An 18234-nucleotide genomic window follows, 5' to 3' on the forward strand; every position below is an offset into this window, starting at 1 on the left:
ATCTGTCCTCCAGTTCAAAACAGAAGGTGGAGAAGAATCCTGCCCTCCTTACTGCCCCCACTAGGGGAAGAGAGACCTGGGGAGAAAGTGGGTTTTTCTAAATTTATGATCTTCTGCTTAGGTCAGTGGACCTCAATCAGAGAACACTGGCGGCATCTGAAGATAGTTTGGGTTGTCCCAGGTAGGGAAAGTGGCAGACATCTAGGGAAGGGAAAGGCCAGGGCTGCTGGCTTCCCCCACCCCCCACACTGGCTACTGTCTGTCACTAGGTTTCTCCTTGGGTTCAGAGGGGAAAGGTGAATTTATTAGATTTAGGGAGAACTGAGAGTTTTAAGACCCATGAGAACTTCAGCTCTTCTTCATCCTAAGTAGCAGACAGTTGAAGACTCTCAGAGTGAGGGGGTGAGTGGCTATGACCACCTGAAAGAAGAGAGTAGGGAAGAGGAGGGGAATCCAGAAGCCAGCATTCAGAGTATGGACACAGACTTTATCCGTGGTACAAGATGCTTCCTTATCCATGAGAAAGACTTAAACACCTCCCCCAGACAGTCCCTCTGCTATATCCTTGATTTACCCCTTATTTATTTCCAAACTTTATGAAACATGGGTATAAATGAGAAAAAATAATATTTTTCTAAAGGTACTTTAAAAAACAAGAGTGTGAAGTCCACTGGAGGTGGACACACTGTTAGCATCTCGAGAAAGGGATGCTGGAGGTATCCTGGAGGTGTTTCTGATGATGGTGACGGCAGGATCTCCTCTTCTCTCTTCTCTTGGCTCAGAGGACTCAGGAGGGAAATGTTGCTTCTCTAATTACCTTGGTCCAATACTGCAATCTTTTGGAACTGCTTTTACTGGGAAGTTACAGCAAGAGAAGAGTATCTGAAGGTGGAGGGAAGCACAGAGCGCCTAGGGCATGCCAGAGCTCCTGGAGCCAGCAAGAGATGCGCTGTCCTTTGCGTGACAGGCCAAGGGCATCCATTCTGCAAGCAAACTAGCCCTGTAACTGGCTCGTCCACTGGGTTTGCTTGCCTCCATCACAGATAGGGTCAGAGAAGCAGGGATGAGTGGTACCCTCAGCATCCCTTAGTTTTGGGGCCATCCAAGACTCCCTTAATTGGTATCTGGTGCTTCAGGCACAGGCTGGGACTGGGGTACCAGAGACGATGCCAATTTAGTGAGGGCCTTTGCTATGATGTCCAGGTGGCCGTTCATTGTCCGAAGTTCCACCAGGATGTCCCCAACATTGGCCTCCAAGGTGGCAGCAGTGGCTGCAGGGGCACAGGGGGGCGGCGATGTTCTAGGATCCTCGGCATGATCATCCCGGGCAGAGCTTGGATGCTGACTGTGACCCCTTTCTGAAGCTGAAGCCGGAGTCAACACAGGCTGGGGCCGCTCACGATCCTTGCCTCGAACACCAGGGGAGGTGGCAGACGGGCAGCTGGGCAGCCAGTCAACAAGGTGGGGTGCAGCCTCTGGGGAGGAGGTGACAATGGTGTAGAGCCCAGTGCGCCGAGGGATGCAGATACCCGGGGCTGTAGAGGGGGTGGGCAGAGGTGGCAGGAGAGAGGGCAACATGGTTGGACTCGGGGAGAAGGCCTGGGGCTCACAGGAGGAGGAAGGAGATGGCAGTGCAGCTGTAGAGGGGCCCGGCTCCTCTGAAGACAGGAACAGGGTAGTGGAAGACTGGGAGTCCAAGGTACTGGGCTCTGAATCTGTCAAATAAGAAGAGGGGAAAAGGTCACTCGGGTGTTTGTGTCATCTCTGTGGCCAGTTGCTAAGGAAACGACAGAAATGTGGAACTGTAGTTCCCACCACTCAGAGGGACGTCCAGTGAAAAGAAGCAGACTGTGAAACAGGTTGTGTCCCAAGAAGGAAGTAGGCAATACGGGAGCTCAGTCCAGGATCTTAGAAGAATAACTGTGTTAAACAGATCTCTCTCTCTCTCTCTCTCTCTCTCTCTCTCTCTCTCTCTCTCTCTCTCTCTCACACACACACACACACACACACACACACACACACGCACACACTCGTCAGCAACACTGGGGACTCAAGACAACCTTGAAAGAGTCCGTGCTGATTCTTGCTGGGATAGGTGATACTGGGGGATTCTCAGGAAGTCCCATCCCTCTTCCTTAGGGACTTGGCTTCATTTCTCCATAGACATAAGAAGGTTCAATGACCCTTCAGGACTAAAACGCTGTCCAGTCCGCAGATCATGACAATGATGTGTATCACAGCCATGCACACCCCTCCTGGTGTTAACTCTCCTGAGCCCCTGAACCTTCAGGTAGGAAGTGAACAACTGCTCTTTTGGAATAGGCATGGTAACAAAGTCACCAACCTCCCATCACTGCATGGCCCTCATCCAGACAGATGACCAACATCAGCTACCTCAGCAAGGCCACTAGCTACCTGTGAATGCCCTAATCAGCGTGGTGGTTATTGCCCTAAGGAGGAAAAGCCTCTGTTGTTTTCAAAGCTAAAACACCAGAACACAGAAAAGCTCTCAAGACACAACCGAACTGGACTGGGAAATAAAAATGCCTGTCCGAGGCCTGGTGTGGAGTTCAGTTCATAGAGTACTTGCCTTGCATACAAGCTGTCCTGGGTTCAATCCCCAGCACCATAGAAACCAGACGCCTCTTATAATTCTAGCTCTCAGGAGGATCAGAAGTTCACAGTCCTCCTTGGCTACCCAGCAAGTTTGACAAGGAAACACGTGGTGACATGAGGCTCAGGGGACAGTAGGAGTCAGGATGGAGCACATGGAATGAGCTGACAGTTGTCACCTGCATCTTTGCCTCCCACCTCCGTCTTAGCTGAGCCGTGAACACCATGATGGCTCGTATTCACTGTGGACCAGATCTGGAGCCACCTAAGAGGCACACCACTGGGCATGTCTGAGGGTGTTTCCCGCTAGGCTGAACTGATGGGTGAGGACTCACTGTGGATGTGGCGGCACTGTCACTGAACGAACGGGAGAAAGTGAGCTGAGCACCAGCCTTCCATTTCTCTCTGGTTTCTGACTGTGGGTGCCATGTGACCAGTAGCCTCACGCTCCTGCATCCATGCCTTCCCCACAACGAGGGACCGTATCCCTGAAAACCATGAGCCAAAAGCAATCCTTCCTTCTTTGAAGTTGCTTTTCATGGGCATTTTGTCACAGCAATAAAAAGGTGACTAATACACCCACTCAGAATAAAGACCACATTTCTAGTCTCCAAGTGTAGAGGTACTGGGCTCAATTCCTCCTTCCTGGGGTCCTGGGCTCGATGGCTGGAGCTCCAGCAGTCTGTTTTCACCATGAGGACGAGGTGAAAATAATGTAAGGGTTACAGAGTAGAGAACTAAGTACCCCAGCTACTGTTAAGACCCATGTTCTCAGTCTCTGTCTGTCTGTCTGTCTCTTTGTCTTTTGTCTCCGTCTGCCTGTCTCTGTCTTTCTCTGTCTCTCTCTCTGTCTCTCTCTCTGTCTCTCTCTCTGTCTCTCTCTCTCTCTCTCTCTCTCTCTCTCTCTCTCTCTCTCTCTCACACACACACACACACACACACACACAGCGTTGTGTATTTTGACATTCTTGCTGATCCAGCAGTGAGTGGCAGACACCAGGTCATACAGGGACTGGTAGGTTAGGGTTCCGGCCATAGAGGAGCAATCACAGCCCAGCCATAGGTCTTGCTTAGGGGTAGCTCTGGAGAGGCAGGCGGGTTGTGGAGAGGGCAGGTCAGACTGGGCCAGGATGTGGGGGGTGAAGGGAGAAGGATCAGAGAAATGGCCTCAGCTCAAGGCTCCAGACTGGGAACTTTCCCTTTCTTGTTCTCTGGAGTCTGGGTGGCCTTTTCCCAGCCACACCCAGGCCTCCAGCAAGGCTCAGTTGTGACACACCTCAGCAGAGGCAGCCCTTAGAAACATTTTCCCAGGGGGGCGGGAAACTCTCTAGCCTGGGGCCTGAAGGAGAGCAGGTCTGTGGGAAGGGTGTGAGGTGTCTGAAGACACAGAGTCTCTCAGCACTGCATCTGGGCCTCAGCCTTTGATGGCTCAGACTTGGCTGGACGGCTGCCTGCTCCTTTCAGAACAGCAGACCTCTGAAGGGAGGGCCGAATGAGCATCTGATGAACTCAGCTCAATAATATTCACTTCTTTTATTTTCCAGGAATGTCATGAGCCCCACCGGGCAATCTTCTGGTTTGAAGACCTGATGAGTCAAGTCTATACAGACTTCTGACTCAGTTCCATCCCGAGTTCTCAGCAGGCCTCTCCCAGGAGTAGGGCTCAGCAGGAGAGCATGGCCTGGACACCTCATTGAGAAAAGGCAGCAGGACTCTGGAGCAGGCCTGAGACAGGCTAGCATTCCTACGGTGACGTGGGCCACACTCCCAGAGAGAGCCCATGTTCACTTAGTTCTTACCAAGTAAAAAGAAATCACACATTCACCCCACTAATCTTGGTGACCAGCTCTGCATGGATTGTATTATTAATCTCTTGCCATGAAGGAGACTGAGATTCAACTCTGTAAGGAACCCTGCACCCTGACCCAGAGCAGGTAGTTGATGCCTAGAAAGGCTACTCCATGGAAGGAAGGAGAGACGTGTACAAGGCATGAGTTAGAGAAGAAGAAATGTTTGTGATGGATCTGTGTGTGCGCATGCCTGCGTGTGTGCAAGTGTGTGTGTGTGTGTGTGTGTGTGTGCATGTGAGTGAGTGCCCACGTGTGTGTGCGCACATACACACACCTTCTAATTTGCTGTTTAATGAATTGCCTCACCAAAGCAGTGTAGTCTGCAGCTTTAGATGGGGTGGGCTAGCTGGGGCTACTGAGACAAAGCCTCCACCACAGCCCACAGAGCCAGGCTTTCACAGAGGTGACCAGGGCGATACATCCACTGTCTCTCCCATGAGCGCTGTCCATGCAATGTACACTGAGTCCCACTGCCGAAGGGTTCAGAGGCTGAGCATGTGGAAAATCTGTGGTCTCCATTCCTGAAGAGGTTGTCACCGCATCAGTCACGCGGGAGACCTCAGTAGCATGGATGTCTGTGTAAGCTACCCAGCTTTTCATTCTCTTGGGCTAAGGGGACAGGGTCCTGATGAGCCACTTTGCTAATAAAAAGAAAGTGAGAGGAAGAGAGGAAGGCGGCCACACAGACTGGGTGTAGCTGACAGGGACGCTGGCTCAGGTTCTCTTCAAGGAAGGAAAGCTGCTGAACTTAAAGGGATCTGGGCACATACGGTATCAGCAACAATGTTTATAATGAGCAAAGGGCCAGCAAACATGTCCACTGTGGCAGAGAAGGGCAAATGAAACATGACACTCACATACAAAATATACTATTGTACCCTAAGAGGAAGAACCCTCAGATACCTCTATCACATGGCTATCCCTTGAGAACACAATACTAAATAACACAGCCACAAAGTGAATACTCAAAATCCTACATGGACCCCTTATTTGGAGTTCCTTGAATAGACAAATGCACAGAGACAGAAAGGGCTGTGGCAGCTGCCCAGCGCTGGGGAGGGGACAGATCGTGTGTAGTAGGCACAGAGCTTCGGCTGCAAGAATGCGAAAGTTCTGGAGAGGGATGGTGGTGACGGCTGCACAGGGATGTGAATGTGCTTGGCCAGTGACCCATGCACTTGAGAATGACATCACCAGCTCCTTAATGTGGAATGTACCTCACGCGTGGCCATAGAACATTGAAATTTGTGGATGGCAGCCCCAGCTCCTTAATGTAGAATGCTCCACACGCATGGCCGTAGAGGAGGTCCTCAAGGATGGAACTGCTTGCCCAGCCCTGGACCCTAAATGCTCAGTTGGAAAGGACTGACCAGCAGAGTGCAGAGTACGGAGGGCAGAAGGTCCCCGTAAAAAGGAAGGCAAGACGAGAAGCTCAGTAGGTGAGCAAGCATAAGGACCAGTATTCAGATCCCCAGAGCCCCCATAAATATCTGTGCACAGCAACGCTCCCAACACCAGTAGAAATGGAAATGGAAGATCCCTGGAGCTCGCTGGCCAGCCAGTCTGGGCCAGTCCCTGAACTCCAGGCTCAGTGGGAAACCCTGTCTCCAAAAAAGGGTGAGAGGAACCAAGAAAGACACATGACATCAACCTCTGGTCTCCATATGTATTCACATACAAGCACACAGATATGCAGGAACCTATACCACACACACACACACACACACACACACACACACACACACACACACACGCAGTAACAACAGAAGGCCAAGAGAGTTGCCTATTAAACTAAGGGATGCCAAATTTAAGCAGGCAGTGGAAGCCACCGTTGAATTTGAGTAGGCACTTGATAGGTATAATTTGCGCCTTCAAGATTGCTCTGGCTGCCAGCTGGTAGCTGGAGGCAGAAAGATGAAATGCATAGGAAGACTTGGCTTTCCAGTGAGCACCAAAGGTACCAGGACAGAGAGCCAAAAGAGGATCTGGGCTACTGCTAGCTGAAGCAGTGATTTGTCCAGGAGTAGACTGAATTTCAGAAACAAAGGGAACTCCTGCGGCCACCCTGCATAACAATACTGTGAATGTCTGTCAGCCTCTATCCTGGCCCAGGTTAAGCCGCCATGGTCTTTTATACATCACCATGCAATAAAAGCCAGCGTGGGTTTTATGACGTTGTTTTTGAAGCCCCAAGCCAAGCGTTTCTACCCACTTAGACAGCTACGCTGCCACTTCTTAATGTAGCTGGTATGTTTACTGTGTGAAAGACATCTCCACAAGTCATATGGAAAGAGACTCCACATGGCTGTACAAAATAGCTTTTGGTAAGGGAATACGAGAACTTTTGTGTGTTCTTTGCCATGAAATTTTCTTTCCTATGGAGAAAGAAAGGCACAGAGTGCAAGAGCTATCTCTACACCATACTGGACTTTGGATCAGGAAGAGAATGTTCAAAATAGGTTCTATTCCGCAACCCTGTTTCCAGAGTTGAACAGCTCCCAAAACAGCCCAGTTAATCCTCCTTCCCACAGAACCCCTCACCTTTGAACTTTTCTTTCTAAACTATCATAAAAGCAGGAAAACAATTCCAGGGCTAGGTCCCAAGGACCCTGCAGAAGCCCAGGCTCCCTGCCCACCAAGGCAAGAGATCATCCAAGGGGTCATCTCCCTTGTAAAAAAAAACAGGCTTTCTGGTGAACTTGATGGCAAGAGCAGGCTGTAAAAGACGGTATGTGGCCTTTAACAAGGCCAGGCAGGACGGAGAGCAGCCAGCTGTGCAGTCTGATGGAGCCCAAGAATATTAGAACCTGGGGTCACATGGAGCCAGGACACCACTCGGAATGTTGGTAGGAGAGACAGTCTGGCGAGCCGCTGGGGAACAACCGGAAGCCCGCTGTGCCAACCCTGGCATGAGTCAACAGGAGAGTGAGGTGGCCAGGACAGTTGGGTGGACTGCATAACCCGGTGCCTGACCACACAGGGTTGGTGCCCCCGAAGCCCCTCCTTCACACAGCAAACTTCAATGCCCTCCAAAGACGCCAAGGGTGACAGGTGTGCACACATGTGGCCACGCACCAGTTCTGCCAAGGCAAGCACACTCAGTCAGTTCCACAATGGCCCTTGCCAACTTCTCCCCCAGGTTTTGGGTGAATAGCCAGCCAGCGGGATACTCCATCTGGAGATGCGGAGGTGATGGTCTCTGTTCCACAAAGCTCAGAACATCATAGTTTTACATAAGAATTCTCGGGAAGTCATAGGTGGAGCAGAGGTAAGAATAAGGTCCTCCAGGGTCCTCGACTGTCTCTGGAGACAAAACGAGACACTTGGTACATGGATGCCAATTGGATACAACTTTTTCCCTTGCTGCAAACAGCCCCAGAGCAGAGCCTGCTCCCAAGACCTGACACAGTCCTGAGAGATGGCAGTGCCCACCCTAGCTTCCCTAAGTGTCCTGGGAAGTCACTTTTCTTAACCAGCACTTTGTCCTCCCAAAGCTCCTCCTGACGCCACTCCTCCAGCCCCGGCCTCCGTGCCTCTCCCTCAGGACCTCTTTTCTAATTTGGATCTGGCCTCCCCGTTTCTTGTACTTCCATGCCATTCTTCCTAAATGATAGCCTTCTGAGCCAGGCTCAATTATATACACAGCTCAAATGAGCAGCCCTGACTCTAAATTTGGATGCCTCCATTGGAAGGAGGGGCCTTGGGTATCTAGTCTTGCCTGAAAGGAAAGATGCTGGTCCCTACAGGGAGTAGAAGCCAAGGGAGAGGGAGAGAGTTCTGCAAAATGGTACAAACGCAGGATGAAGAAACAGACCAGGCCCGACTGCCCCAGGTCACCAGGCTGAGGCCGTTTCTGTTACTTCAGCCAGGCCTGTTAAGACTCCGTGCCCCGCCACAGGCATGCGGCGGCAACAGTCGTACTTTAATTTTTCTTTTTTCCTTTTTAGAAATGGCCTGCTGTCTGACCCCACCTATGCTTTCTCTGCAGGGTTAGCAGAAGGTGAAAGGAGAGCGGCTGCCGGGGATTTCCTGACTTCTGTGAATTTTCTCCCAGATCTGGCTGTGAGTCAGTGTGACGTTCTCACGACACGTGGAAAGAGTCGAAGAGGCACCCTGCCACCCTCTGTCCTGGGAGCACAGGGAAAAGTCTGCTGAGTAACCAGGGGTGAGAAGCCAGGAGGCCGCCTCCCTCTTGGCTTTGCCTCTATACTGTCCCAGACTCCCTTGGGGTGTGGATCCCACACACCTACAGGAAGGGCTCTATCTTCAGTTACTTCCTTCCAAGTATAAGCTCGTGTGTGTGGTTTTGTTGCTCTTTACAATTGGGGCAAATGCACAATGGAGAAGAGGGGGTGATACGAAGAGAACATAGGAGAAAGAAGGGGTTCTCCTCACATCCACACTGTCTGACATGACTGAGGACTCACACATTCCCTTCAGGTCTAGGGAGGCAGGCAGAATCATCAGTTCAGTGAAGTAAATTAATTACAGCATCATGTGCGAGCTGGATGACCCCCAGGGCTGGTCAGCCCTTGCTAGCTGAGACCAGCTATGACTGATTTGTGTCCAGGATGTTGATAATTGCCCCTCAGGGGTTTAGAGAGATCACGTGCTTGGGTTCGTGGCATCCTCCAAAAGAACCGGGAATAGCGGCTGAAGAGGTGGCTCAGTGGGTAGAGTGCATGATGCCCGCCCTGAGTTCGAGTTTCACTTGGAATCTCTGTGCTGATAAAACAAAGACAGATCCAGAGGCTGGCTAGCCACTGGCCATGCCTAGCTGATGGGCTCCAGACCCTTGAGAGATCCTGTCTCAAAGGCAGATGATACTGGAGGTTGTCATTTGGACGCCACACAAATTCAAATGCGTGTGTACTCAGATACATGCAAGCAAATGTATATACAAACTTACACACATGTATAGACACATATAAACTCAAATACACACGTGTATATTTGGGAATGTCCTGGAATTAACGTGAAGGGGTATTAAAATGAGACTCACAGCAGTCTGTGACGCTGGCCCCACCCAGGGTGCTGAGAGCACCCATGTAAGCATTTCACAAACACGACGTCACTTCGCATTGTCAAAGAACTGCTGGCCAGGCCCTTGAGACCAAAGATGAAAGCCTTTGACACACACAGCACAGTGTTTCTCCATCCTCATAACCTGAAGGACAAATATGTTCCTTTCTCTCTTTCAAAGGCAGAAATTAGGGGGCAAGAAGGACACCAAGTGATCTACCTTGTTGTACTGAGGGATTTCTCCATGGGAATTAAAGGCACACCAGAGAATTAAAGGCACACTAGAGCCCACAAAGACCCTTTAGGGAAACCTTGTGTTCCCGGTGGAGTGGGAGTGTATTACTTGGAAAGAAAAGCCCCACTCTAACATGAAAGCTTGCTGAGGGTCATGTTCCTCCTCTTCAACTTTCTTAGATGCCAATGTCAGCCCTGAACAGAGACAACTACAGACCGCGTGTCAGTACGTCTGTAGTCCCACAGAGCTGGGGTGGAGGTATGACAAATAACAAGTCCCTCCACAATCAACTTAAACCTGGCATGCTGGCCAACTTGAAGGAGCTGAGGTGTTCTGGTATGTTCCACCATTCTGGGATCAGCAATAAGGCCAGCACTTCCTGGGGCGCTCTCTCCTGCTTCTTCTGCTGACCTTGGTCCCTGCCCAGGGTCTCTACACCTTTAAAAATAGACATCTTCAATAGTCCCCTCATCCATTCCGGAAAAGAGAAAAAGATTTTCTGGGTTTCCTGGTAGCCCAGGCTAGCCTCGAACTTGCTCTGCATCTTAGGGTGACTTTGAACTTCTTATCCTTCTGCCTCCACCTTCTGAATGCTGGGATCACAGATTTGGTTTATGCAGTACTCAGAAAGTCTTGAAGTGATTCCTTGGTCTGTTTCTCTTTACTTTTAAAAAACATTCTACTGCTTTCTCATTTTTCTCTTTTAAAACCTCATACTTTAAAAATAGATTTGTCCATTCACTTATTTATCTGGGGTTGGAGGGGTAGGTGCCATAGCACGCATAGCGGCCAGGAGACTAGATTCTGTTCTCTTTCCACCACACGGATGCCAGGGATTGAACTCAGATCTTCAGGCTTCCATTCCACCAGTGTTACTGTCTTCTTCTGAATGCCGTGCAAGTATTCCCTCTTGCTGTGGACCGTCAGGTGGCAGGCACGGGCCCTTCTCTTCCCTTGCATTCCTTCAGCCTCCTGCTTTCTCCGCTGCCCTTTTCCTCCCCACCCTTCTTGCTTTTTAACTTCACCTTTGTTTTCTCATAAATTGAAACAAATCGGACTTTAATCTTTCTCTCTCTTTCAGTTGGAAATTTTACTTCTGCCTCTTGGATTGTTGGCCAAAGCAGAGAACTAAATCATCTCCTAGCGTTGAGGCAGGGGCATTGAAGTGTAGGGACACCAGAGTCTTAGTTCCAGGAGCCCAGGATGCAAGACTTCCGGGCATCCACGTCACACAAGTCACACAGGGAGCATAGGAAAGCACCCAAGCAGCTGCTTGGGGTGGCCATAAGGCAGCAGCTAAGAATGCCCATTGTCCTGGCTGCAGCTGTGTCCCCGAACAGGTGCTGCCTGCCCCCAAATGCCACGTCACCCTCCAGACTCACAGGAACATATCCCAAATCAGGAATGCATGCTGTGGCGCATGCGTGGCACTTCAGGCTATCCCTACTCTGCCTATTCATCTAGAGGCCGTGAAGAGAAAGACAGATTCCAGGGTCAAGAACCACAAGTCCCATCTGTACTCATCTTACGGGGCATCAGCCAGCGGAGAGTGCGGTCAGGCCCAATGCATGGGAAAAAGCACAGGGAGGGGTGAACTAAGGCGCATGTGTCTGAGCCTGGGGAGGTGACTAAGGCAGGCAGCTTCCTCCTGCACCCGAAGGGCCTTCCTGCTTGTAATAGTTCTTCCCTTCTTCCCCAACAGAAGTCACTCTCTCGCTGCCCCATTCCTCCCCACAGTCCATCAAGATCTCCTAGCCAGTACGCTTCCTTAGGTTCCCCTGGGGGTGGGAGATGGGGGACAGGGGCACATGAGAGTTCATCTTCACTGTCAGTTTGATGGAATTCTATACCTACGAGGCACATTCCCAGCTGCTGGAGGACCAGCATCCATCTCTTTCTGCTTGCTGATAGGTAACACGGTGTGAGCAGCCTCCTCCAGTTCCCACTCCTAATCCTAAAGCCTCACCCTTCCAAGGTGATGAACCCTGAGTCAAAATAAAAACACTTCTTCCCTTGAGTTTCTCTGGTTCAGGTGCTTGCTCACACCCACAAAGACAAGCAACTGGTAGGGTTGAAACCCATGGCCCCACAAGGGTGTGGGTCTGTGATGATCACCAGAGGAGGGCCCCTTTGGAGGGAAACAAAACTAGAAAAATTCCTTCCCGCAAGAACTATGGAAGCCTCAGCAGGACAAAAGACCATGAATGTGTGAAGCAGAACCTAGGCTTAAGGGTTTTCTCATTGTCCATGAAAACCTTACTTTTAAAAGAAGTGTGTGTGTGTGTGTGTGTGTGTGTGTGTGTGTGTCATTCACACGCATGGTAGCTTGCCACCATGCATGTGTAAAGGAAAGAGGAAAACCTCTCCTGTTGCTGTTTACCTTCCTTCTTGTTCTGAAAGAAGAACCCTTGGCTATTTCCCCCATTTCTTCCTCTATAGCAGCAGGCCCAGAACTTCCGGGGACTCTCCTGTCTCTGCCTCCCATCTCTACTTTCCTTGTTGTTATTAGTGATGAGTCCTAGGGATTCAGACTCAGGCCTGCAGGACTTCACAAAGAACACCTTACCCACTAAGCCATCTCCCTGGCCCTAAAGCCACACTTTGAGGACTGTTTTTGAGAGACAATCATCCCCTTGGCCTATGCTATGCAGTCAGCCTGCCTTCCTGAATTATGTGCTTAGAATTGGGCTGAGCATTTAATGAAGAGCTTCTTGCAGGCCTCTCGAGCTTCTGACTGTCCTTCGGCAAGTGGAGGACTTGATCGGTTATTTACTCTGCAGTGTGGGTTGGTTTTGGAGACGATGAATTGACCCCGAAGAACCCGGGTGCACCACCCCATTCAGAAGCCACCTCTCAACCATTCCCTACCAATGTATCTGAACTATACTACAAAAGCACAGCGCAGCCTGGCAAACTCAGCCTCTGACGCCAGGCACCAAGACTAGTTTGATTATAGCCCCGTCCCCTCTGCCTCCAGAAACTTCTCTCAGGTCCCTCATTCACAAGCTCTCTCTCCCTAGATCTCTGGGAGCTTGACTCGTGACCAAGTTCTGAGACCACACCCTTGTCTGGAAGCTTCAAAAGGGCCTTCTGGCCTAGACACACTCTCACAAGCCAACTTGGTTTCCTAAAAGTTAGATTAAAAGGAAATAAAGGGCATCTGCTAGCTCCCTGGGAGCGCTTGTCATGCTGGGGACATGAAGCCGACTTTGTGGGAGGCCAGGGGATTCCCATAGGCACCAGCAGTGTGGAAGCCTTGCAAAGAGCCTTTCTATTGGTCACCATTCTACAGCACTCCATTGCTGCCAGAACCAAGTCCTGTCACCTCTTCCTCATTCCCCATGAGTTCCTAGAGGGCTGAGAATCGTGTCATAGCCAAGCAGGTGATAGTTCCTGAACAGTCATCAGGGGTGCCTAGTTTTCTTCTCCCACTCCCTACGGATAAATGTCTGGGATAGATGAGAAAGAAACTCCATCGGAGGAGCCCTAATGCCCTGTGAGGTGGTGAAAATGAAGTGTGTTTATCTGCATGATGTCCATAATGGTTCCCTCTCCAGCTCTGAGATCACAATGGCTGTGGAAACCTGTGAGATAGCTAAGTTCCTTCTCTCCTTCCTCACCTTCCACTTCTGCTGGCCAACATCCCCCCTCTGTGAAGATGGTGCCCAGACCCATCTGCCGACACATGGCAGAGAAGCAGCCTGGAAGGTCCCTCCTTATTAGTTCACCAAGACATTCTGTGTCCCGCATTATTCAAGTGGAAGCCACTTCTTCCTCAGACAGAGAACTTCCCCAAGACCCCTGTGGTGAAGAGATGAGGTTTGGCACTGATTGCTCCCAGGCTGCTGTCCTTTGGTCTCCCTAGGTAGACTGCTAGCCATCTCCTTGGGCTAGTCTTAGACCTTGGGGTCCTAGATAAGTCCGGGATATGCCCCTCTTTGTCTTACCAGGGACCTAACTGGCATTCGCACTCCCTGCTTCTCTCTTTCTGTGGTCCCAGAAAGGCTTCCAGAGCTCAGGGCTCAGGGCTGCAGCAAATGGAGGAAGATTCTAGAAGCAGCCTCACAATAACAAAGAAAGTGATGAATGTGGGGAGGGGGAGGAAGAGAAGAGAAAAAACAAGGAGAAGTGAGAGGAGGGGGAAAGAGGGTAGATGAGGGGAGAGGAGAAGAGAGGAGAAACATTAGGCCAGAAAACCTTTGGAATTTTACCTTTTTCTCTCCCCAGCGAGGGTCTGGATGGGAGAGTACCACAAAAGGGAGGAGAAACCCACTCTGTTACCCTAGGGATCAGTGGAGAATGGTTGGTGGGCTGCATCCTCCTCCTGGTGGGTCGGCATCCATCCCGGAGAAGCAACTAGGTCATCACCCCTCTGCTCCTGTGGCCAGTGTGGCCATCAGAGCAGCACCGTGGGAGGTCACCTGGGTGGTGGTGGCCCTGGCCGCACCTCCAGGCGGTCCGTTTGGATATGAACAACACTTTGATAGCTGGCCATGAAAGGCCAAGTTCTGAAAGCCCCCATTCATGGACCCTGTACACAGAAAGCTCACAGGAGGGGGAAAAAATGGTTTCCCAGTTAGTCTAGAAAGGTGGGTTCGTGTTTATTAATCGACGGCCACATAAAGACCTCAGGGTTATAAGCATTCCTTATGAGTTCCACAGAAGCTCATACTGGAAGGGGAAAAAAATTCCATCCGGTGATTACCTGGGTCGAAAGCTGCCCCTGTAGCCTCTGTTTGAGATTCAGAAGGAAGAAAATACAAAAGCACGGGAGCCCATGCTGAGCAGGCCTCAACTGGAGCGGTGTGGTTTCCAGAAAGGTTTGGAAACAGGGCCCCCTGTTCTTGGGGGTCACCGGCAGCAGGTGAGCCCCACCCCCATCCCAGCTTCATGCTAGCTTGCTTGGTTCTTCTCCCTTCTGATTTTGTGGCAGTGAGGAACACCCAAAGGGGATTTTTGTTTTAAAAGGTCACTGGCAATTAACTCCCTGGAGAAATCAGAGAACAGGGGGGAAAGGGTTGTCTTGGAGGAAGTTCAGAGAAAGAAAGCACTGGGTAGACAGGCTCCTGCCCTCCCAGGAGACCACTGCAGGCACTTCCCACCTCCAGCAAGGGCCGTGGAGAAGGAATTAAGGCGCAAGCGAGAGATAAGACAGAGGCCCATCTTCCTTTTGAAGCTTAATTACAGCAAACTGATCAGTCTGATGCTATGCATACTATACAAACAGTGGAGAAAATTGTTTCATAGGGAGCCATGTTATCCCAGAGGGGCGGGGTCAGCAAGGGAGCTGGTTCCAGCTTCTAGTGCAGTATAGAAAAGTCTGAGCAGTGATAACTGAACACAAATCACTCCTAGAGACGAAAAAAGAAAATTCCTGCTCCCTCCACGTAAGGGTTTCCAGGAGGGAAAATGGATTCAGAGTCATGTACATTTAATTTATTTCCCTGGTAAAGCCAAATTTATTTCAAGATGGAGGGACCAAACAGGCCTGTCACCAGATCACAAAGTCATCTCAAAGCCATGCAGGGTGTATGCCGTCCAGCTCCTGGACCACCAGCACGTCCACGACTCCTTTACACTACAGATATTTGGCTGTGCCGAAGTAGCCCGATAAAATCAACCGGAGGATGCAAGTGCAGTTTGTCGGTGCTCTCTAAGCATCTGCTGGAATCTGACCTTTGTCTTATTCTAGCATCACAGAGACATGTCCCCTGCTGCCTGCCACCATCTGTGAGTAAAGGGATCCCTCATTTCCATGTGTGTTTTCTGTTGACATAGCTTCTGTGGTTTCCCATACATATTGTCTAAGAGGCAGGAGGGATGACTTGCCCATGGGTAACACTGTCAGATCTCCCTAGCAGACTAATCTGCCAGCCTTGGCCCTTTGTAAAGAAGTAAGTCTAGGCTAGCCCTAGAGCAAAGGCTGTGTCTACCCCTTTGGCAGCCACAGATAGGCAGGTTGTCCTAGGTCCAAAGAACAAAGTTCAAGGGTTTTCTATGGTGCTTCTCGATTCCTACCTGCCTCCTGAGGGATGAGGCTGGGCCGTGCTCCACCTGGGAGAGCACAGGAATGGGTAGAAAGTGAAGCATGTCTGAGACAAAGCCAAGGTTTGAATTGTCTTCCTGAAGAACGGATGTCATTCAGGCAGGCAACGAAAGATGGGGAAAGAAGATGACATCCATAGCACTAACTTCTAAAGGATACCCAGGGGGAAGGCGCATACACGGGTCTGTCTGTGTCCAGTCAGTAAGAGCTCGCCCCACACTCAGATACCCCTGTTACGATTCTCTTGGTAGGGGGAGTAAATTTTTAGGAGGCCGTTTGACTTCTCTTAGGGCTTAGGTGTGCAGCATCCACCAAAAACAATTTGTGTGTTGAGAGCTCGGCCCCCAGCAGCACCAGTGAGAAAAGACTGAATCTTGAGGGTTCCCACGGAATTTGATGGTATTGTTAGAACGAGGTAGAAACCCAGAGGCGGGGCCTAGTTGTGGGAAGTAAGGCACTGGGAACAGTTCCTTCATCTCTGATCCCCACCTGCACCCTCCACTTCCTGTCCACCATGAGGGTAGCCATGGGTTGTCATCTTTATTCTACCACAACTTACCCACCTTGCCACAGGCTGAAAAGTAAACAACCAGAGCGTGGTGGACTGAGGCCTCAGAAGCCATGAGCCCAAAGAGACCTTTCCCCTGTGAAGTTGTTAATCTCGTGGTTTTTGTCTTGAAAATGAAAAATCTAAACAATGTCTTCCCAAAGTCACCCCAAACTTATGTAAAGAATTTAGTCTCATTCTCCCTTCTTCAAAGAAGTGAAAATAAAAAATAAAACAGAGTTCCAGAGAGAAGGAAGTGATTCAGAGGAGGGCAGGCAGAATTCCTGAGGCAGGGCTGGGCTCTGCCAGCCAGAGTTGCCCAATAACTCAAAAGGAGGGGCCTCGGGGACTCTTCTGGGTATTGGAAGGCATCTTCTCTTAGCTTGATAAGCACCTGTCTCTGGGAGCTCCTTTGTCTATAGATTCAGAGACTGACACACGAACTTCATGTGTGGTGTCTCCCACAAGACCAAACCTCCAAAGCCTGCCACCACCAGAAAGGCTGCAACCCCAAAGAGCAGCTTACAGGCATGCCTTTCATGGTAACACTGAGCCAGGCCCTTGTACAGGGCGGGTTCCACCAGCCGAGCACACTCTTCAGATGTGGCAGCACGCTCTGAGCACCACAGAATGCGAGGGTGGAAGTGAGTCCTGCCGATTGTGGGACAGAGACTCCTAGAAAAGCCTCAGTGAGACCTGGGACCAAGCTAAGCGGAAAACAGAACGAAACAATGTTTCTCTCCAAACCACGCCATGCTACAAAGTGACCATCAGCCTCCTTTTTCTTCAACCTGTGCCCTGCTAGTGAATTCTCAATCTTTGCCTCTTTCCTCTGTCTCCGAGATTGCTGTGGGACCAGATCCTAGACTGCTTCCCTTTGCAGCATGCAGTGCAGGGAAGGGACACTAAGTAAACCAGTCCAGTCTTGACAGTATAAAAGGCTCCTCCCTATTCTACCTCCATCGGGTGCTTCTGAGATACCTCTGGTCTTCCTTGCTAAAGCAAGCAAACCATAACTTCAGCTGATTGTCTGTTGAAAACTCAACTATGGGGTAAAGTAGCAGGAACCACATTTTCTTTTCTGTGCAAATATCATTATAAACTCAGTTTTACAAGTACTGTATCCACTAGGGTTACCAGCAGCTGGCTTTCCAGAGAGCCCAAAGCACTAGCCATGCACTGATGGCACCCCCAGTCTCATCTGTTCCCTATTTCTTCTAGTATACAGCCAGAGTTACCTCTGTGAGAAGGAAAGATGGACTTCCCAGCTTTTAAATGCAGGACTTGTGTTAGTAATTTTTTATTTTTATTTTTTATTTTTATTTATTTATTTTATTTATTTATTTATTTTTTTTGGTTTTTCGAGACAGGGTTTCTCTGTGGCTTTGGAGCCTGTCCTGGAACTAGCTCTGTAGACCTGGCTGGTCTCAAACTCACAGAGATCCACCTGCCTCTGCCTCCCGAGGGCTGGGATTAAAGGCGTGCGCCACCATTTCTGCATCATATGTGACCTTCCTGTTTTTTAATTTTAAAACAGCATTGCAAAATATTTAAGCTCTTCAAAATATGTAAGAAATGATAGCAAGTAAACGAACCCTCCTAGCCTATCAACCACTGTTTTTTCTTTTATTATTTTATATCTATTCTATCTACCTATCTATGCATCCAACAATCCATCCATCCATCTGTCCGTCCATCCATCTGTCCTTTCTCTATACATGAGCTATCAAAAGAACATTTAGAAAAAAAGAGTCTATATCCTTTATTCTTTTGTGAGTTTTTTTTATTTTTTTCTGTCAACCTTCCTCTCTAGAACATTTCAGGTCCAGCTAACCAATGGCACCCAGCTAGCTTTCTTCCAGCCTGGCCTTATTGCTTCCTCCCCACACTTGCCTCCACCTAAGGCTTAGGTTCTAGCCTC

At 49.9% G+C, this 18234-nt stretch overlaps 1 protein-coding gene across 2 annotated transcripts in view; it reads right to left on the reverse strand.

Annotated features, from left to right (window-relative positions):
• Positions 1-558: 558 nt before the first annotated feature.
• The window catches only part of Runx2 (RUNX family transcription factor 2), a 239385-nt gene continuing 221709 nt past the window's right edge, over positions 559-18234 (reverse strand). For both annotated transcript variants that reach the window (XM_075980690.1, XM_075980687.1), the window contains one exon: positions 559-1715. In XM_075980690.1, the coding sequence (XP_075836805.1) occupies positions 1114-1715 (602 nt within the window). In that variant the 3' untranslated portion in view covers positions 559-1113. The remainder of the gene's footprint in view (positions 1716-18234) is intronic.

This window comes from Microtus pennsylvanicus, chromosome 7 (assembly GCF_037038515.1).
Source record: "Microtus pennsylvanicus isolate mMicPen1 chromosome 7, mMicPen1.hap1, whole genome shotgun sequence".
Lineage (NCBI taxonomy): Eukaryota > Metazoa > Chordata > Mammalia > Rodentia > Cricetidae > Microtus > Microtus pennsylvanicus.